General features: G+C 40.0%; 1 protein-coding gene across 1 annotated transcript; it reads right to left on the bottom strand.

Moving 5' to 3' along the window:
• Positions 1–336: 336 nt before the first annotated feature.
• On the bottom strand, positions 337–21763 carry MCHR2 (melanin concentrating hormone receptor 2). Its single transcript, XM_084889784.1, has 6 exons — positions 21747–21763; positions 8394–8601; positions 6238–6447; positions 3274–3468; positions 2462–2581; positions 337–660 (listed from the first exon to the last, which is right to left on the bottom strand). The coding sequence occupies exons 2-6, from the start codon at positions 8573–8575 to the stop codon at positions 345–347; spliced, it is 1023 nt and encodes a 340-aa protein (XP_084745910.1). The 5' UTR covers positions 8576–8601; positions 21747–21763; the 3' UTR covers positions 337–344.
• Between the last annotated feature and the right edge of the window lie 402 nt (positions 21764–22165).

Raw genomic sequence — 22165 nt, forward strand, 5'->3', positions numbered from 1 at the left:
GCCCCCTTTCCTAGGAACTTCAAGGGCATTGCTACAGTGAGGCCAAAGTGTGGATGGAGAGCTCAGATTCCTTGGTGAGTTTTTAGTCGATGGTCATGGACGGCCACTTTTATCAGTGAGGAGTTTATAACATGCTGAAATAACACCCATAACCATGGAGTTGAGTATCTTAGGCTGTTCCATTCCCTACTCTCAAGTGCAGATACATCTTTCATATCTTACTAAAGGTCACATATTACACTCATTGTATTGAATGGTTACCCTTCTGTTCCACTATTTGCCTTTCTAATAATACCAGTAACTTAGACATGCCCGTCGAGATGATTGTCGATCTAGGTACTCTCCTAAAAACTTGATTTCAAGGTGTTTTCCATGTTGTGGCTTTCCCTCTCAATCACTCTCCTTTGCAGTCCAGGCAGGCGTTTCTGGAAATTTCCACTCAGCAGGATGTAGAGAAAAGGGTTAATGCTGCTGCTGGCATAGCTGAGGCAGATGGAGAGGTAATAGATCACATAGAAAGCCAGCGTGGGCTGCTCCATCTGCAAGTTCACCAGCTGGATGACGTGATAGGGGGCGGCGCTAAGGACGAAGACTGCCACCAGCACCAGCACCATCTTTGTCAGCTTCATGACCCTCTGCCTCGGGACACAGGGATTGTAACTGCAAAGGCAACATTAGGATAGACCATGAAAAACCTTAGAAACTGCAGGGCAATGGGGTCCTAGAACTTTTTGGACAGTTGAGAATGGATGCAGTGCAATATGAAGCTCATTTTTATTCTTACTTATTCAGAGCATTGTAAAAATGATTTTTTCATTCCTGTTAATTTTTTCCCAAAGCTGGAAGATTTTAAGAAACAAAATAAATAACATACTATTACATTAAAGCCCAAAGTATCAAGTTCACGAGTCTATGCTGATATAAATATATGACTGAATAAAATGAGAAAGAATAGCTGTCAGTGTCTTAATATTCAATTTTAACTTTCCCACCACCTCAACACCCTGTGATACATTTAGGAGCTATTTCCCCCCATATAACTGTGGCTGCTTCCCTTTCCCATTCTAAATAGACCATGCTTGAAGAATGAAGAATGAAAATTTCCAAAGAATTTCAAGAAATTCTAAGTGGGAAAAAATGTCATGGGTTAATAGACCATTTAAACCTTTGGTACCAAGGTTTGACACAAATTTTGACCAATGGTGAATAAATTGTTCACCTATTGTTTTTTAAAAAAAACATTTATAGTGTCATATGTGGTATGTGTGTGAAACCCAGGGATCTCATCTTTTCAAAACAAATACAACAATCTAGTCTAAGAACAAATTTTAATAATTTTTTAACCCAACATGTTTTTATAAAACATTGACTTATGGATTTAAACAAATTGTTACGTACAGTTTCAAGTAGAGAATAATTTATATTTATTCATGTGTTTTTAGAGAGAAGTATCTTTAAAGGGCTTCCCCCAGTTTATTGTCTTTATGTAAGTCTTTGTTTTTCTTTAGTTCTAATTAATATTGTCCTAAGCATTCAAATACTAATGAGATATTTCAATAAATTAAAAAATTAAAAAAATTTGAAGTTATACACATCATTTAGGATACTGACATATGTACACAAGCCTGCAAAATGTACAAGTAAAACATTTAAATAACACTGTTGATTACAAATATAAAATTATTCTTTAAGTAGAATCTTGAGTTCTGCTCACATTTTTTAATGAAAATACTACCTCAGTAATTTCAACATTTATCACTGACAGACCCTCAAATATCTGATCCAGAAAATGTCTTATTTTCAGAAAATGCCTCATATAGACATTAACACCTATATATCTAAATATAGTATGTGTCAAGTGATTACTGTTTAAATTTCTGTTGTAGATGTCTTAGGACCTTTTCATTGCTCTTTTTTTTTTAAACATACAATATATTTTATTAACATATTATTCATATCTATGATAAAAATAAAGTAGTCTTACAGGATCTCAAATTCAAAACTTTAAATATTTAAAAAGCCATTGATAAGAAAAAATAATATTGAGAGGAACATGCAGAAATTTTATATCATATCATTTTGATTACCCAATTTTACGAACAAAACTAAATTAAATATGCTCTTGTATATTTCTGAAGGAGGACTATTTTAGTCTTAACCTTTTATTAGAAACAAGAAAAGACAGGAAGAAAAAAATAAATAAACAGCTCATTGGAGTACATTAGAACAAGGACTCAGATTCCAAGTACTTAATGGCAAGAGTTTAGCAAAATTTATCATTGTACTTATTCATAATGTTGATATTTTTAGTAATTAAAAAAAAACAGAAACAAAAAAAAGAATAAAGGCAAAAATAGAAGATAGTGAAAGGGGTAATATTCAACAGACTTAGAGAACCCATGTGTTACTTTTCTATGCATTGTTCTTTCAATAAATCAAGAGAAATAAGGCAAACACTTACTGTCCAGCATCCTTATTCTGTTGGTACATCTCCCAAGTATAGCATAAAATTAAAATATAGCATACCAAAATCAAGGGCAAAGGGAAAAAAAAAGTTGTTATCGTCAAATAAAGTGTGTACCTGTAAAATGAGAGAGAGAGAGAGAGAAGACATGCCTATTACATTCACAACACTAGGCACTGGCTTTGCAGTTTATGAGGACCAGAAGGACTCTGAGGTAGCACAGAAATTCCATTTTACTGTAAGAATTTAATTCCAGGAGAAACAACAGAGGCCAAAAACTCAGAATATTCTTTATAATAACCAATCAAAAATAGAAGAAGCAGCTGTCAGTGCAAAATAATTAATCTTTTCTATTTCTTTGACACAGACCAAAGTCCTATAGTTAGATACTGAGCCTCAAGTTGTGCTCTTCTTTTAGAGAGGTTGATGTCCATATTAACCTATCAATGTCTGTGATTAAGTATCATTTCACCTTTAGATTGGCCAGTTTCTGTCTGTGCATGCAGCCAATGCTGGTGGGAGAAATAACAAATAAATAATCAATCCTATCGGTGTTGCACTCCTTGGGAGTTTGCTGTTACTGGATTTGTGGCCAGGATTCTTTAAAATCCATATTTAGATATATTTGTGCCCAATAAAGTTAATGATTAAACTCAAAATCTTTTTAGATCAACTTGATTATGGAAGGCAGGTAACTAAGTGGGAAGACTGTCTGGAGGAGGATCCCCAAGGACAGTCATGCAGACAACGAGGCTGAAGCACTTCATAACTTAATTCAACTCCATTTTTCTTAAGTTGAAACCACCTACCGGAGCACATCGTCCGGGGATGCTAAATCAAAAGCACAACTCTCCACGCCGTCTTCAAACGTGATGACCTTTGAGTAGACCCAGACAGGCAGCGCCAGGATGAAGGAAGCTGCCCAGAGGCCCACATTGATGCGGATGGCCTTGTACCTCGTTCTCCAACTTGTAAGTCGAAATGGTTGAACGAGAGCCAAGTACCTGCACAGCCAGTTAAAAAGGGTTTGGGAATAATCAATAACAGCACTGAGCTCCAACAATGAATGGTTCATGACAAGAGTAAATTATTAGTATTATTCTTCTTCCTGAAACATACCGCTCTCAGGGTAGAAGAAAGTTATAGTAATTTTTAAGAGCTGGCTGGTACCTATAGAAAAAGCCACTCTTGACCCTGCAAGTCTGAATAGACCACTCCCAGAAACAGCTGTCACTTCCACAAACACACGGAGGAGGGTAAAATCTGCCCTGCAAACTCTCTCTTTACAAAGGTGCTTTCCTTGTAGATGAGGCTCTATAAAGCTTGGTCTCTGAACAGGGATTTCCTCCGGGAGGCAGGAGCCCTCTGCCCTTAGGAAGAGGGAAGTGCACTGGCTGGAGGGAGGGCCCCCAGCAGGGAGAGGTTCTGGCCATGGGACAGGCATTTTGCTCACATAGCTTTTCAGCAGAGTCCCCAGGCACTTGGGAGTATAGTTCAGACAAATCACAGCGAGGATAAACAAACATGACTAGTATAGACTATTGCAAATTGTCTGAGGTTGCAGGCTAGAGGGGGAAATGGGCTTATTTTATAGCAAAGTATTTTTCTTCCTTCTTTTCTTTTTCTCAACTTCTGATCCAGAAAAAAAGGGTAATCATTAATCAAACTTGAAATCCTGATATATCAAATGGATTTATAGCAAATCCAAGAAGAATGTTAAGAGGCAACTAAAAGCTAAAGAATGAAAAACTGTTCAGATCTGGAATGAAAGGTATTTAGAAAAGCAGAGTTGTGATGGGTGTAGAGGTTGTAGAGTAAGAGGCTCACAGAAGAGGTACAGTTAAAGGAAAAGCCAGTACTCCCCTTTATTCAGTGTACAGTGTGTAAAGTAGGTTTTATTATCCCCAAGAATGGTGCTGTGATTGGGAAGACATGTACTTTAGGTTGCTTTTCTGTAGTGGCCTGCCCTGTGCAGGGCCCTCTCTCTAGTGTTGGGACCTTGCCAAGCTGGCCAGGCTTTACTCAAGGCATTGTCAGCATTGGTTGGCATCAGGTGAATTATCCTGACCTACACAGTACATTCATTAAAAAATGTGATGTTGCCGAAACCGGTTTGGCTCAGTAGATAGAGCATCGGCCTGCGGACTGGAGGGTCCCAGGTTCGATTTCGGTCAAGGGCATGTACCTTGGTTGCGGGCACAACCCCAGTAGGGGTGTGCAAGAGGCAGCTGATCGATGATTCTCTCTCATCGATGTTTCTAACTCTCTATCCCTCTCTCTTCCTCTCTGTAAAAAATCAATTAAATATTTAAAAAATGTGATGTTAATTATGACTTAGAAACACACTCTATATTTGGAGGATTCTTTTGGAGAAAAGCAACAAGATATAAAAAATGCATCAAACATTACTATTATTATTCATGTCTGAATAACAATCCAGCCTCTGATGGTTTGTTTATCCATCAGAAGAACTACCTATAACTTCCCACCTCAAAGGCCCACTTGGACAAGTAAAAGGGTCAGAGCTTAGGAAGAAGTCCTGGATCGAACCAGGAAATTTAACACAGCCCTCAAGACTGATGGCCATTCATTCATCAATGTGTTTTGAGCACCCACTTGCCAGGCCCTGTTACACAGACACTTGGGATATATCAATGATCAAACCTGCCTTTGTGGAATTTATATTTGAGGGGTAGGGGGGAGCTAGACAATAAGGAACACACACACACACACACACACACACACACACACACACACACACGGTAAATTATACTATGTGATTTATTTGAAGCAAAGGGGTTCTAGTGTGCTGGAACTGGGTTGGGTGGGAAGAATGTGGATTGAGATTTTAGGTGGGTTACTCTCTGAGACAATTCTTGTTGTGTGGGGTAGGTTGTCCTTTAGGACTTGCTTCTGTTTGGGGAAGACCTGGTGTGGAGGTCTTGGCATCTGGACGCTGCAGGGCTCATCCTGGCTTGCATATTTCTGAAAGAGGTCAGGTGGTGAGATAATTATAAGCCACCTGCCCACTTTAGAGACAGCCTGGGTCTGAACTGGGCTCCACCATAATTGGCCCTGTAAGTACTCACCATCACTCTCCTCTTCTCAAATAACATTAGCCTACATGGTTGGTGATATGGCTGTGCCATACTCCAGCTCACAGTAGAATACATTGCTAATGATGTAAAATGGCAGCATTTGCATTAACGAGGTATAATGATGAGTGTAAAAGATGGTCTTCCTGGTACTGGGATATTTCCTTCTATCTGTGTAAGGAGTCCGTTTCTCCTCCACTGATTCTGTTAGGTGCTAGGTAATAGAAAGAGTGTGTGAGACTTTGAACATATGGGAAATAGCCCTGAGAGGGAGTGAGGAGACCCACTTCAGTTCTCAGCTCTGTCATGAACTCCCTCTGGACCCTTAGCAAATACCCTCACTTCTTGGTGGCCTCAGCTTCCTTATTACAAGAATCAAGAGGACATTCATTCTAGTTTCCAACTTTGCATGATTTTGAAATTCTTTTATATTGTAGTGAGTTATAAATAAAACGGAAGTCAAAAAGATTGTTTGGAAAAAATATTTTAGTGTTTTAAGCTTTCCATCAAAAATAGACTTCCGTGAAAATGGGAACAAATATTCTTACATAATCAATTCTACAATCAGACAGGCAAAGGAAGAGGAGCCTTGCTGTTACAAACCAGCTCCGATGTTGCTTAAAGTACGAAGCACAGGCACCTTTGAATTATGTTAGATATTTCAGTCTCTTCACTTACCTGTCCACACTCATTACAGTCATGATGGCACTACAGGCAAACTGGTTGCAGGTATCCAGCGATGTAATGATGGTGCAGAGAGGCCCCCCAAATACCCACTCTCCTCCCCGGGCCCACTGGTGAATAAGAAAGGGCATTCCGATGATGTGGACCAGATCAGCCACAGCTAGGTTGCAGATGTAAATGTCAGGAGTAGTTTTTTTCCTCGACCTGAAAGAAATGGGTGGAAACTGAAGACTGACATAGAAAGTATGCACCTTCTTCCATGTATGTCACCTGTTACACATTTTCAATTGCCAAAATGAATTTTAAAAGTTAAAGGGAAACGTATACAAGTGTACATATAAATGCCCGGTATATTTAAACAGTTTGAACTATATGCTTGAGACCTAACTGTGGTGGTTTAAAAATGTGTCTGTACGTTCTTAGATATTGCTTTCAAAACATGGAACCTAATTCCCTCCTTTTGAGGGTGGTTGCACTTAGTAAGTCATTTTTAACAAATAGTATAAGGTGGAAATGACAGTGTGTGACATTTTAAAATCAGGACAAAAAAATTTGGGGGAGGTTTCTCCTTGCTCTCTCTGGATCATTTCCTTTGGGGAAGCCAGCTGTCATCTTGTGACAGTTACTCTCCACAGTAACTCTGTGGAGAGGTCCACCTAGAGAGGAATTGAGGCCTCCTGCCAACAACCAGCACCAACCAGCCAGGTGTGTGGGTGGGCTAACTTGAAAGCTGATGCTCCAGCCCCAGCCAAGATGACTGTTGTCCTAGAGGACAGCCTGATTGCAACTTCATGGGAACAGTAGAGGGGTGGGTGAAAGTTTGATTTAAGCTGGGGGTTGGGGGTGGGGAGGAAGAGGCCTTGCTCTGAGCATTTTCCCTTCTTAGCAGCTTGTATTCCCCCATTTGATTATTAGTGTTTCCTCAGGTTAATACACTGTCCCTGTTGTAATCTCAGTGTAAAATGTAGGCACCATTGGGAAGGTTAAAAAGTAAGGTGTCTGAGTAATTTATGATTTAGTGTGGATTCGTTGCCTTGACAGGGAGTTGAAGGCAGGGACTGACAGAGTGGGAACTTTTTTTTTTTTTTTGGGAGACAGGCCATTTCTTACAGTCTCCGTTCAATTCAAGTGGCCTGTGGGTAGACGGAAGAAAGACATGTTCAAGACATGGAGGAGGGGAATCAGTGGAGGAAAACGTCATTTTCTTTATTGAAATAGTTTTCCAGGGCCCACCGTGGCTGTGGAGAATACTTGAGTAAAGGGGTTGAGTTCATTAGTCTCTCCCTGAAGAATAAAAGGGGAAATGTTATCATTGGCTCAATTTTCCTCCTACACTTTCTAATCTGGTTTCCTTTGACCTGCTCTAAGTTTAAAGTATAATAGACTGGTGATGATCTGGTCTCACTACTTTGTAGTCACCCACTTAATGTATCTATCACCTCTTAGTTAAAAAAAAAAAGTCATATAGAACATCTGAGTCTGGAGGCTCCATCTTGCTTAAGCCTATTTTTTTTTTTTTTTTTTTTTTTTTTTGCATTCATGCTTTTAGTCTTCTTTGGAAAAGTCATACATTGGTTCACTGCTTGCTTCCTAGTGTCACTTTGTCTCTCATTTGGCCTATTCAGGGTGGTCAGTATTGAGGGGAACAGACCACTATCTATGACTGCTTAAGTTTATGGGTGACCAAGTAGAGTCTTTCTCTTGCCCAAGTGAGAGTCTTCTTACCAGCCAAAGCAGCTCAATTTCTTAGGATAACTCTTATTGCTAGAAAATAAAATGGGTGCCTCATAGTTTCAACCCCTGCCTGGGCTCTAAACCCAGAGTTTCTGAGTTAACTGGTCTGGGGCAAAATTATATATTAAGATTCTTAAAAGCTCCCCAGTGATTCTAATATGTAGCTGAGATTGAGAATCATAGCTCTAAAAATTCACTAACTCAGCAATAAGCATTGGCCTAGGTCTTTTCATTTTGAGACCTGCAACTCAGATGTTATTTAATAGATGATAAAAAATATCTATAGAATCTTTTTTAATTACCTTAATCACATATTCCATACCTGATTTCACTAAGAAAAATCCTCCAAGGAGACAAGGATTCACCTAGGGAGTACAGAAAGTCCTTACAATGTGGGAAAAGAGAAGAAGCCTTACCTTACTATAGTGAATACAATGAGGATGTTGCCAACCAGCCCCATTGAGCAGATAAGCCCAACCATGGAAGGGAGGATGACTGTATCCACAACCCTGAGGGATTGATAAGCAAACTCATTATTCCAGGATTTGTTCAAAAGTTCAGCAGAAGTGTTCCAACAGGAAGAGTGAAGTGAATTCATTGTTCATGAACTTCCAGTGGTCAAAGCTGTGAGGAATAGGAAGTGCAGTTCCCTCAATATAGATTTTCTTTAACTTAATAAAAATATTAATTTGAGTCTTTTTTTGAATCAAGACCCCATGTAACAGAAGATTACAGGGTGAATATAATGAAAAAGTTAGAGAGATCTGCTGTATAGCACTGTGCTTTATTCAATATTCAGCATTGTACTATTCAATACACACACACACACACACACACACACACACACACATATATATATATATATATATATATATATATATACATGTATCAAAAAATTTTAAAAAGTATATGAGAGGAAAAAGTAAGAGCACTGGTACCTTTTACTGCTTGTCAACTAATATTTCATATTTAACAACTCTTGTAAATGTTGGAATTCAAAGTAAAGGAAAACAGGGGTATTTGTGAAAATTCTATATAGTAGTTAAAACATTGTGAATCCTTCAGTTAATTTTAGAAGAAATATCTTATTTTACCAATTCATTTAATTTCAAATTTGAGAAATTCATCAATCAAATAATAAATCCATATGAAGCTTCGTTGTCTTTCATCTTATCTTGTTAGCTATGGCAGGTAGTGGCTCACTTCCCCACAGTATATGACTGTGAAATAAACAGCTAGTGTCCAAAAATATTTATGCTTCATTAGTACCATATTATTGTATTTCTGTCCTTGATAGACACCTCTCAGTTAAATATATAGAAACAAAATATTAATCTACTGATGATCATTAAATATGAGCTGATGAAAAAGTTTTAAGTATTATTATTTAAATATATTCATATTTAAATATTGTTAATATTTACTTAGAAGGCTATTAAAATCTTTTATACAAAGAAACTTTTTAAGTATGATTTCATTATCTAAAGGCCATTTTTATATGGGACAACTCCCTCAAGTCTTATATAATAAAAGGATAATTTGCAAATTGACCCTAACAGCAGAATGACTGGGAACAACTGGTTGCTACGATGCACACTAACCACGGGGGAGCAGATGCTAAATGCAGGAGCTTCCCCCTGGTGGTCAGTGCACTCCCACAGGGGAAGCTCTTCTCAGTCACAAGCTGGGCTAACTGCTGCAAGAATAGCAGCCATGGTGGGAAGCGGGCCTAGGCTGCAGGTGGACATCCGTCCCGGGGCTCCTCGGCTGCCAGAGGGATGTCTGACTACGAGGGGTCTCAGACTGTGAGAGGGCGTAGGCTGGGCTGAGGGATCCCCCCAGAGGACATGAATTTTCGTGTACCAGGCCTCTAGTTTTATAATGAAAGTTAATGCTTAAATAGATTAACTTAAGCATCTTTGCAGAAAATTCTGCATTCTCTCTCTGTCCTCATGTGGTACCTCTGGAAGAAACCCATCTCACTGGGTATTAAATACCTTCCCCTTGAAACTTTTCTAGGTATAAAACTCTTTCCCAATTATTTAACTGCAAGTTTTGACACTTATTTGGAATAATCACAAAAAACAAGGCCTAAATAGTTGAGGATGTTTTTATGTAGGAATATTCCTTTTTCCTAAAAAAGAGAAATTTATGCTTGTGAGATGGTGTTGAAAGAAGACTGACAGTGTCAGTGTAATGTATTCTGATTCACATCATTCATCTATAAACACTGACATCTTCATACATACACAATTTATTCATGATGATGAGGACAAGCAAAAGGAGGAATGAATTTAGAGGAAGTCAGATTTTTTTTTAAAGAAAAAAGAGAGTGTTAAGAAGTCTGAAAAGTGGTAAGAAATGCATATGGCAAAGAAGAGCAGGATGTAGAGAATAAATTAAAAGAACTAACAGATGATGTTTGCTTACACTAGGGTGATTATTTCACACAATTTTGATTACTTTAAAAAATAAATCCTAAAATAATAATCTTTAACCATTTTTCTGTAAACATAGTCACGATGAGGGGATTAAGTGAATCTAATGAGGTAGCTTTATGGCTACTTGTCTTGTTACTATTTTCAAGATAAATCTCAGAAAAAAAATTATATGGGGAAAAAAGCCTGCTGCTAATAACTAACAAAACCAATAAGGATGTTTAAATATCCACAAAGCACAAAACATAACAATTACACTTACCTGCTACATTCCTGCCCACATGCACACCTGCAGATCCAAATTGTATAGATTTGCTCTCCCAGTTGTGGCCCAACTCACTGGGCTCATTATTATTTTTTAATTCCATCTGCCCATCACCTTCCACTCTATTGACTCTCTCTTTTGGCGATTTCTATTTTAATTATCTCCAGGCATGCTCAGTCATTCATTCAACAAACATTAAAACGTCTACAGCAAAGATCCAGATCAACAAGATTTCCACCTCCTGGCATTACAATCTAATATGGCTGTATCCGTGGTTACAAGGGTTTGTGGTTTTTATAAATGCACTGTGTTCTGTCATTTGAAATTTGTCATTGCAATTTGAAACTTTGGTTAAGTAATCAAAGTTTACTTAAACCTCAGTTTCCCCACTAACGACAGTGCCTATCTCAAAGTATTGCTGTGCTGATTCATGTGATGATTAATGACCAAGTGCTGAGCATAATGTGTTCTAGTAAGTGTTCAACACTTAATATCAGTCATTGTCACCATCATCTGCATCATCACTGTGCAGTAGGGTTTCTTACTGGGTACAGAATTAGGGAATGGGAGTGGAATGGCAAGAATTGTAGGAATAAGAATTGTGAACAAAGTCAGGGATGCCACTTTTTGATCTTTTTTTTTTTTTCCTACAGTGAGCAGGATTAGAAACTGCTATAGGGCAAACTGAGGCATATTAAAGCTTTCAAGTTTATTTGAGTAAATATCAATTCAAATCAAGCTAAACACAAAATTCAAAGTGGCTAGGAGAGCTCCACCGACAGGAGCCACAGCAAAGGTTTTTTTTTTTTTTTTTTCCTTTTCTTTATTGATTAAGGTATTGCATATGTGTCCTTATTGCTCCATTGCCTCCCTCCCACAACCCCATTCATGCAAAGGCTTTTATAGAGAAGGTGCAGAAAGCAAAGCAAAGAAGTTATTTGACTGGCCATCACTTATGGTTTCCTTATTTGGGAGAGCCTCCTTGGCTATTTGTGTTTGGTTGTTCTTAAGAGTTTTTTTTTTCTTTTTTTTCTTTTTTTCTTTTTTCCTCAGATTCAAATGCATAGACTCTGGCTCAAGATTTGGGTTTGTTTACCTAGGCCACCAAAGCAATAGGGCCACTTCAGTCTAATGACTTTCTTCAATTACTTTAACAAAATGCAGTACCGGTTTTCAGCTCAAAACACTACAGACAGTAGAGAAGAACACCAGATAAAAAGGGCTCACTCCCATGATGCTGTTTCTCTCTATTAATTGTACAGATAGCAGCTACAATGAACTGATATAGACATGGAAAGACCAGGCTGGCTGTTTCTCACAGCCAGAAAAAAAATCCCCCCCTAGGGGCCCTCCATCTCTAACTTCTCAGTTTCCCATGTGTCTCCACGTGACAAGGAGAAACTGGAGAACTGAGACTACAGAGTTTATCCTAAGGATGCAAACACCACCCTTGAAAGATACAAAAACATTTATTTCATTTCTTATCCCAAACATCCAGAGCATCCTTCATTTGTCTCCTGTTTCAAACCAGAGAGAAGTTTCTCTTCACTGAATCAATGAAGGAATTAGATCTCACATCTAGTTGTGGCTAAGCAGAGGTCTGTGGTCCTTTAGCGTATACAATGGAGAGGGGTCTTTTTAAGAAAAAACAACAACCAAAGTTACAAATACAAATTTAAGTGCAAGTGTTTTAGACCGAGAAAAGACATGACAGCACATTACAAATCTTAAAAGGCTAAAAAATTCCCCCCCCCCCCCAAAAAAAATCTAGGAAAATAACATTTTTATTCATTGCCAAACAAACCTCCATAATACTTTTCTCCTTTTTGGTTGCATAATGTTTAATTATCTTTGCAAATGACAATGATTTAAAATACCATCTATTTGATAGTTCAGAACCTACAGCCTTAGGAAACCAGGAGATTTTACACAAGCCTCAGCCTTTTTACGTCAGGTTTTTTTTTAGCCTGTATAAAAACCAGTTGCAATCAGATGGGCATCAACTCTGTGGAGGTGGGGCATCTCAGGCAGGCATTAGTACCCTAGGAGATGAAGCCACTGATGGCGACTGATGATGTGAAGGAGCAGGGTTGCTGGAGGCTCTACTTGTGTAGCCACAGCTGCTCCATAGCTCAATCCTTCAACCCACTGCTTACCTGTGCTCTTGTCAAAAACAGCTTCCCTGGGTGTGGCTGCTGCAAGCTAGCCAAGTTTCAGTTTTCAATGAGCATCATCTGGTTTTTTTGACAGTACTGCCCAATTACCTCAATGTTTGCTAATGCACCTACATCACCTCCAGGTATCTTCAAGCCCCTGTGGCAGCTTCTTTTGTTCCAGCACCTTCCTGAGGTCTTGCTAAGTAAGGTAAGGGGTGCTGGCTGGAATCCAGGGTCTGCTGCTCAAATTCGTTTTGCTCTTAATGCAAGGGACTTGCGTATTTTGCTAGTGTTTTTGCTGCATGCACTTGCTGGTCCCTTGCCAAGCACATTCCCTTGTCAGCATCTCACACATTCCACAGCATCAAAAGTGATCTTAGGCTTATAGAGGCTAGAATGCTAACACTTACCTGACTTACTGATTTTCTTTTAACTTTAACTTTACTTTTTTAATGCACTTATATTTAATGACTTGGTTTGAATTAAATAAATGAATGCTTAACTTTTGATAAGCGATTAAGGTCTGGGATATAGTCTGACATGTTATCCCACTCATTCATAAATCACTCTTCAAATGTGTGAACAAAATTAGTTTTCCTCTGCTCAAGCAATAGCTAACATTTTAATTAGCACGTTCAGAATATCCTTTGAACTTGAACTGTATTAGCTGGAAGAGAATCTTCTTGGTGAATTTGAAAACAGGTTAGAGAGTCCAGACCTTTACATTCTAGGCCTTCTTTTTCTAAACTCTTCAGATTCTTAGGAAAACTTCAGCTCATTATTTTGCTAGAGAAATTAAAAAAAAATAAGTTGGAAGGAAATTTGGAAGGAAATATACTTTTTTGCTTAGAAAGAACAGAGCTTCTGTGAGACGGTTCAATGGGAATCGTGCTAACAACCATTGTAGGGCTGCATCCCTGCTTTCTTAGGCAGTTCGCCTTTCATGAACCCCTTCTTTCATACAAATATTAAAAATTGTATAATTGCATTGGCATAAGGACAAAACAACCCAGGTTGTATTATATCTATATTTTCTATTTGAGTTTAAAAGAAATGGAAACATTTTCATACTACCACTAACAAAATTCAAACTACAGTGAGATTTTTCAGGGCTGGATCAAAACTTGGCTGACCTACAACTTTGGAGTGAGGTAGCTAATGCAATATAAGGCAAGGCAGAAGAATTCTTTTTTCTTTCAATATTCAGTGTTCCACTGACAGGTACTGATGACAGAAAGCTAATTTCCAAAACATGAAAGAAAATATATATTCATTCAAATGTTACCATCCCAGAAGTGATGCATGAAATATTTAGTATTCGATACTGTTGCAGGTTTTATGATAAAAAGTTGTTACATATTTGAGTGGATGTCATGATAGGGTTGTTGTGAATTTAACAAAGGAAACCCTTAAATAACTTACACTTTTTTTCAAATAGGTCAGATGATTATAAAATAAGAGATGTCTTAGTTTGACAATCAGAAATTGAATACAGTATAAACAAGGGTCTTTCTAGCTGCTAATTCTTAACTTAGTCCTGAAAGGTGTGAAAGAAAAGAGCCACATGCTAACCTGACAAGCTCAGGGAAGGCCTGTGTGGCAGTCCTGCAAACTCAGAGACCTAAAATAACCACAAAAGAGGGTCTGAAAATTAAATATTTAACTACAAACAGGTTATAGTGGGTAGTCATGTCCTAGACTGATATTTTCCCTGACAAAGATCAACTTAGATCTTCTTTACTGAGCCCATTTGCCTTTCTGCCTCTAAGATAACATATCTGTGAGATGTCTGGGTAACTTGTAACTTCCCTTTTAACCTGGACCCCTCAGGGCACAACAAAAGAGCCTAGAGACATTCCCTCATTGTTATTGTTATCAAGTTAATTGTCAACTGTTAATTATGTTAAAGTATCTTGTATCCATCTCTGTAAAAGAAGCTCATGTCCATCATTTCACCTTTTACCCTATCCCAGAGGTTCCCCCCCCCCTTTGCTCTGTCCCACCTCCCTAATCTATCACCAATAAATTTCATGTAACTCACTTAAGTCCCTTTCCTTTGATTGCAATGTATAAATATAGAACTGTAACCCGCCATTCTTCGGAGCATTATCTCAATCTATTGAGGTTCTGCTTCCCAGCATATGTCGACAATTTGGCTCAAATGAACTCACAAAAATTCTTTACAGGTTTCAATGTTTTTTTCGTTAACAAAGGTAATAATTCATTTGCTTTTTTGTTATCATTATTATTTTTAAAGTATAGATTGTCTTAAACTGTGGTCCTAATAAAAATTTAGCAATTCACAAATCTACTGCTGACTATTCTACATTGAAAAAAGAAAACAGGCAAAGTTTTATTTAATAAAACTATTATGGGCACGAGGCCCCCTCTCATCCCCCTCCCAGGCACCTGAGCCCTCACCCCAAAACAAAAACGAAGATGTTGCTGAACATCTGCTAGCATTATTTAAGTAGTCTCAGTAGTCTCATATGAACATGCTGGTTCTTCTTTTAGTACACATTTGGTTTTCATTCCAGGCTTTTTTGGATTTGATCCTTCTCTCTCTAGAGTGAAGTGGGTGGTGTCCCTGATAAGGAGTGTTTGTGGGAAAGAATGCTTGATATAAACCCAGCCATAGGCCAGGAAATACTTCGGAACCCCTTAACATATTAGAATAATCTCATAAAGAAACTAGGAGGACATAGAGTTTTGTATCCTGATGAAGACTGTAAGTTCTAGAGTCTGAGTACATGAGGCTGAATCCTGGCTCTGACATTAGCCATGACCTTTGGCAGGTCACTTCACTGTCCTATGCCTTAGAATCTTCATCTGTAAAAATGACTTGTTAGCTATTATTTAATTCTCCTACAGTGTTTCAAAGTTCTATGCCCATAGCCTTGAAAGTATTTGTGGAGCAAAGGAAATGTACAAATGCTAGTTTATTTAATAGACTTCCTTAGCATGCTCTCAGTCTACCAAATTTCCAATGATATGAGAGTATCTGTTGTTACAATGGCCTAGCTCTTTCCTCCAAACTTTGTGGTTCTGCCTTCTTTTTTCAAAACTTCACCTTTGCCTCTCCCAGTCAGACTTGCCTCTACACATCTTTAACATCCCAGAGGATCCATTAAAGAAGTGTTTGCGGATGGAAGGTGGCATTTCTTCATCTCACTACCAAATCCCATAATTCCTTCTTCCCCTATGTATCTAGAAGATTGCTGTGAAATGGAAAGGCCAGTACCAATAGGGGGTTTGTACATATTTGCTTTAATAGAGTTGAGATAAAGTGGATTGGTACTTTTCTGCTAAATATTTTCCTATAGGAGTATTTCAAGAACAAAGAAGAGGGTGGCCTCGAAGAAAAATGTTCTACTGTTGGAAGTCAGGTTGTGCCTGGAGCTGTTCTCTCCAAAGGGGTAGGGAGTGGGGGTGGGGCTGGCCTCTGGAAAAAGCCTTGCCCTCTATGGGGATCTGGCCAGTGGGGTGTGTGTGTGTGTGTGTGTGTGTGTGTGTGTGTGTGTGTGTATGTGTGTGTAAGTCTAGGGATGCTGAGACTGAATCTAGATTCTACCCTATTAGGAGTGAGAAGGTGGAAAAATTAATTAACCCCTTTACCTTCAATTTCTGACCTATTTAACGAGAATAATGCAACCCATCTCATAAGGTTGTTTTGAGGAAATGGGATGGTGTAGGTAGAGCCATTGGCACGCAGTAACCCAGGAATGTGTGTTGGCTATCGCTCTTACCGTTAATTTTATATCTGTGCCTTTGTGCTTGTTATCTCTGCATAAGAGTCTCCTTACCTCCTTGTCGATGTGGAGAACTCCTGTTCTTTTTACGAATGGCTCACCTTCTTGGAGAAATAGACCCTGATTTTCCCCCAGTGCTGAGTCTTGTCTGCCTCTATGCTCTCAGGTTTTGTACATATGTCATGATTTTTAAATACATACTTTTATTGATTTCAGAGAGGAAGGGAGAGGGAGAGAGGAACATCAATGGTGGGAATATTGATCAGCTGCCTCCTGCATGCCCCCCACAACCCAGGCATGTGCCCTGACCAGTTATCAAACCGTGACCTCCTGGTTCATAGATCAATGCTCAACCACTGAGCCACACCTGCAGGGCTATCTCATGATTTTCAGTTCTGTGTTCACATTCTCTTTTCCCCAAACTGTAAGCAACTGTAAGCATAAAGCACAAACTCAACACAGGCTTACTGACTGAATTAACAGTTTCTTTCTCCAATCCTTAACCCCCCTGACAACACCCCAGATATCTTGCCTCTGATTTCATATTCTAGACTCTGATTTTATGGCCCAGAAGACCCCTCACTCCTTATGCTTCTGTGTATTGTATTGAGTTGAGCCTTCTTTGTGTCTTCCTCAGAGCGCCCCAATTATGACAACCTCCTCTTCCTCCTCAACAAATCTCACTCACAGTCTTTCATCATCTATTTCAAAGCTGTCTCCTAAGTTAAGCCTCACTTAATGATTCACATCAACTCACCTTTCCCCAACTCCACTCAAGATAAAAGGGAGAGATCAACCAAAGGACTTATGGGCATACATATGAGCCTAACCAATGGTCAAGGACAATAGGGGGGTGGGGGCATGAGTGGGAGGATGGGGGATTGGAATGGGGGGTTGAGGGCAAATATGTGATACCTTAATCAATAAAGAAATTAAAAAAAAGATGACTGCTCAGAATGTAACTTCTATGGTATAAAAGCAATCTCAATTGGGGCACTATTATGGGTGCCATCTGAATTGATGGATGGGGAAGTGACTTTTTCCACTATCCCAAGCCCCTCCTGTGTGGACTGATCAAGTTGAGCACTCAAACGCTAGATGTTAGGTATAACAGACGTTCAGTTTTCACTCTGGAATGAAGGTTTGGGTTCCTTGCAAGGGGCGTTGGGTTAGGTATCCTTTATCTGGTAGGTGAATTATTTGGGATGTCTTTGACAATTAGTTTCAAAAGACCCAACTCAATGGCTTAAACATGAAGGTTATTTTTTATCTTGTGTAACAAAAAAATTCCAGAAGTCTTTAACATTTTGTCTTCTATTGCACACATGCACATGTATATATACACATACATGAAATATATCTGTTTATCTGTGGTTTCATTTTTAATTTTTCTTATTTCATTTTTGAATGCATTTAGGAAGATACATACTTTTGTTCTTTATGCTCTCTTTGTTTAACTTAATGTGCTGTTTTTAGATTTTAATTCTTTTGACATTATCTTAGTTCTTTAATGTGAGCAGCATGAACATTAGCATAATTCCTCTTCCGTGCTTCTTTCCTTCTGGCTCTCCACTACTCAATTTGGTTACGATACTATATTTTATGTTAATAAAATATAACCTACTGTTTTAAATAGGTGTTGTGTCACTGAATAATAATCCTTTGACTGACATTTATCGCACATGAGACCATAAATGAATTTACTCTATCACCTACTTTCTTTCTCTCTTCCTCTTCCAAATTTTGATAGGCATGCAATTAAAAACTTTCAGGGCATTCAGCATGCCATCCTAATCCATACTTTTGCTTTAAGATCGATTTTACAATAAAATGCATCCCATGCTCCCTACAACTCCTTTTGCTTTGGGTTAAGGATTTTACCAAAAGCTACACAGAAAGTAGGTGGCAGAGCCAGGATTTAAAACAAAGTTTGACAAAAAAAAAATGTCATGTGTTTTACACTACATCGTGTTTTATTTTAAAGTAAAAATACACACATTTAAAAATGAAACTATATTGTAAACAAAAGAGAACAAGACAGTACATGAAAACAATAAGCAAAATATAAAAAGAGGTAAAAAGGAAACATAATAAAATAGAAATAATGGACAAATATATGAAAGGGGCTAAAAGTCACTTCAATGGTATACAACATGCAAAAATAAATGGTTTGAAAATTTGTGTGTAGGTACAAAATATTATATATTTTTGACAAGACAATTACAAGCCAACAATAAAATAACAGGTAAGAAAAAATCAACAAGCCGAGGCTTAATCTTTTTTTTTTTTTTTTTTTTTTTTTTTTTTTTTTTAAGGCATTAAAATAGGTTAGCTTAAAATCATTAGCGACAACCTGGAAACCTAGCATTGGCAGTTTGAGATCAGAGGGATGACACAGGGATGGGATAAAGGGTGGGGAAAGGAGGGGAGCAGGGCAGTCAGGGGGTCCAGCACTTCTGGAAGAGACCCCAGGTGGCCCTGGGGCATAGTGTTTGACAGATTTAGCCGGAGCTCCTCCTCAGAAGGAAAGCTGAGACAGAGGGAGAACAGAGGCCCTCGGGCTTCCTGCTTTCCTCACCCGCCCTCACAAGGAAAGCACACTGACCTTCCTGGAGGAATCAGACAGTATTAGTGCCTAATTTTAATCTGTCACGTTTTAGCCGTGTGACTTTGAGTAGCCATCAACCTCTCTGAGCCCTGTTTTTCCCTCTGATGCTTTCCCTGTTGGTGAAGTGGGAACAATGCTCCTTACCTTACATAGTTATTGTGAGAACTTGATGCAGAGAAGCACCCAAACATTGCTTAAAACAAAGTAGGCTCTTGCCGAAACCGGTTTGGCTCAGTGGATAGAGCATTGGCCTGCAGACTGAAAGGTCCCAAGTTCGATTCCGGTCAAGGGCATGTACCTTAGTTGCGGGCACATCCACTGTTGGGAGTGTGTAGGAGGCAGCTGATTGATGATTCTCTCTCATCGATGTTTCTAACTCTCTATCCCTCTCTCTTCCTCTCTGTAAAAAAAAATCAATAGAATATATTTTTAAAAAATAGGCTCTTGATAAAAGTCCTTTTCTTTTATTTGATCCCTGAGGCACAAGGAAGACTTCTCCTTTTTTCTTTCCCCATCCAAGCAAGCGTTCACCAATTTCCCCCACCGTGATTTATTTCATTTTACTTCTGAGATCAGAATGTTAAAGACAAATGCACAGGGGATTGGGGGCGAGTACCTCTGAGACAGAAGGTAGGCAGCAGCCTTTGGCTCCGCCTAGTTGGGCTGCAGGAGCTGGGTCTCATGGTGAGGGCAGGGGCATTTGGTGTCTTCAGGGTGCAGGGTCATTTTGTGCAGTGGGAGCTGTGACTGTCCCTCCCAGGGCAACTAGGGCCTCTGTCCAGACACTGCCCACTGTTCAGACACTAACACATTTCCAAAGGTCCTGTAGAGGGCAAGCCCTGTATCCTACTCCTGGACTAACCTAGTATGGCGGGGGCTTGGGGGTGTCCGGTGGACAAATGCTCCATCTTATCACTGGTGTTAAGTCTACAGATTGGCCTCTCAAAACTGGACTTATCACTGCATTGCAATAGCCACCCTCCAGAAATCCAATTGCTGGTGTTGGAGGAAAGCCAAGTGGATACTAAAAGTGACATTGATTCTCTCACAGCATCTTGGACCCACAGGACTATTCCTGGTCACACTTGAAAGTGCCTGGTGGTTTTCCTCCCCTTCTCAACCTCTGTCTAACAATCTACATTAATATTTCAGAATCAGGAAGGCGGCCTGTGCACCGACGGTACTTCATTTCCCAGCCTAGAAAAAACTCTTTCCTCGGAATTGGATTGCTTTGTGCAGTTTAACAATCTGTGCTGGGCTAAGAGTCAAACAACACTGCCCTTATAATGATCTTGTCACAGCCAAGAGATGACAGATGAGGGCACGTCTACTCTGCAAAAGGCCAATTCAATGGTGACATTAAACAGGTGTCATCATTCAAATGAAAATACAAATAGTGGGCTCCAACCCAATCCAGTCACACCCAGTCAGCCAGCACCCTCTCCACAGCTCTACCCACTAAGTTATACTGACACACAGGTTATCTAAGTAGAAAGTGAAACATTAAAGAGTTAGAAAACCTTCACTGAAAACAGCCTGCTTCCAAATTTGCACTGAGTTCAGTGAGATTTCTGTGCCGGCATCAAATAGAAACAATATCATGCTCATGCCTGTTTATTTAGCAGTAACTTAATAAAGGTATCAGACTGTGGGGCTAAACCTCATTAAGAATTAGAAAATAGCTGAAACCGGTTTGGCTCAGTGGTAGAGCATCGGTCTGCGGACTGAAAGGTCCCAGGTTCCACTCCGGTCAGGTCAAGGGCATGTACATCGGTTGAGGGCACATCCCCGGTAGGGGGTGTGCAAGAGGCAGCTGGTTGATCTCATCGACGTTTCTAGCTCTCTATCTCTCTCCCTTCCTCTCTGTAAGAAATCAATAAAATATATTTTTAAAAAATTGGAAAATAAACACATTTCTCTCTTATTGCTAAAGAAACAGCACATTTCTCTCTTGTTGCAAAAGCCCACGCCCTCTTCCCATGGCCTCTGGTTCTTGTCGCCAACTCCCTAAGGGCACCAGAGGACAAGCTTCAAGGGACTTAGGGCAACATCAAGTTAACCAGCTGGGGAGGGGCCCCACAGAAGACCATCCAAAGCATGGAGGCAGGACACCACGGGGATTACCTGGGCGAGGAACTGCGTTTGGCTTTTCTAGTTCAGAAAAGCCCCCCTGAATTCTGAATTAGGAAATGAAACCCAGGGATCAATACCTTGCCTTGGCCACTCTATTCCAGCTAGCTCCTCCCGTAGACCCCCGTGCACCGGCTCTGCGCGCTCCAGCTCCCCGGGCTGAGGCCGCTGCGTCCCCATTCCGCCTTTCTGTCCCCGCCTGCGCCCCCCTTTTTCTTACTGAGGGTGACACCAGCGGCCCCCCCGCCCGCCCCGTCCCACCCGCGCCCCCACAAGGCACCCTCCGTACCTGCGGGGGATGGGGAGATGTCGGAGATGGGGCACCTGTGGGTGACACGCCCCTTGGGAGGAGCGGCGGGTGGAGCCCGCGCCCCCAAGGTCCCCCTGCGCCCCTCGCCCCCAGCTCCGTCCCCGAAACGTCACCTGAGGGTTCGCCGTCCTCCCCCTGGAGTGACACGGTGAGGAGCAGCCCGAGCAGCGGAGCGTCTTTCTCTGAGCGAACTGAGCCACTGCAGACCTAGCCCCAAGCCCTCCTGGCACAGCCGCTGGCTGGCTCCAGCTGCAGGAAGGTGGGGAGGGGAAGGTCCGAGCCAGCCAGCAGGACCTCTGGCTAAGACAGGGTGCCAGCCAACCCTCTCTCCATTTCGAAAGGGAGTGTAAAAAAAACACACCAAAAAACAAAAACAAACAAACAAAAACCAAAAACCAAACCAAAACAAAACAAAAACCCTCGGGTTTACCCTTTCCACTGAGAGCAGGCTTCATCCCATCAGCACATCTTTATTGAGTGCCTACTGTATACCCCGTGCTCTTCTGGGATAAAGTTGCTCTCACGGAGCAGG

The sequence above is a fragment of the Pipistrellus hanaki genome (genome assembly GCF_964339955.1).
Source record: "Pipistrellus hanaki genome assembly, chromosome: 7".
In the NCBI taxonomy this organism is placed as follows: domain Eukaryota; kingdom Metazoa; phylum Chordata; class Mammalia; order Chiroptera; family Vespertilionidae; genus Pipistrellus; species Pipistrellus hanaki.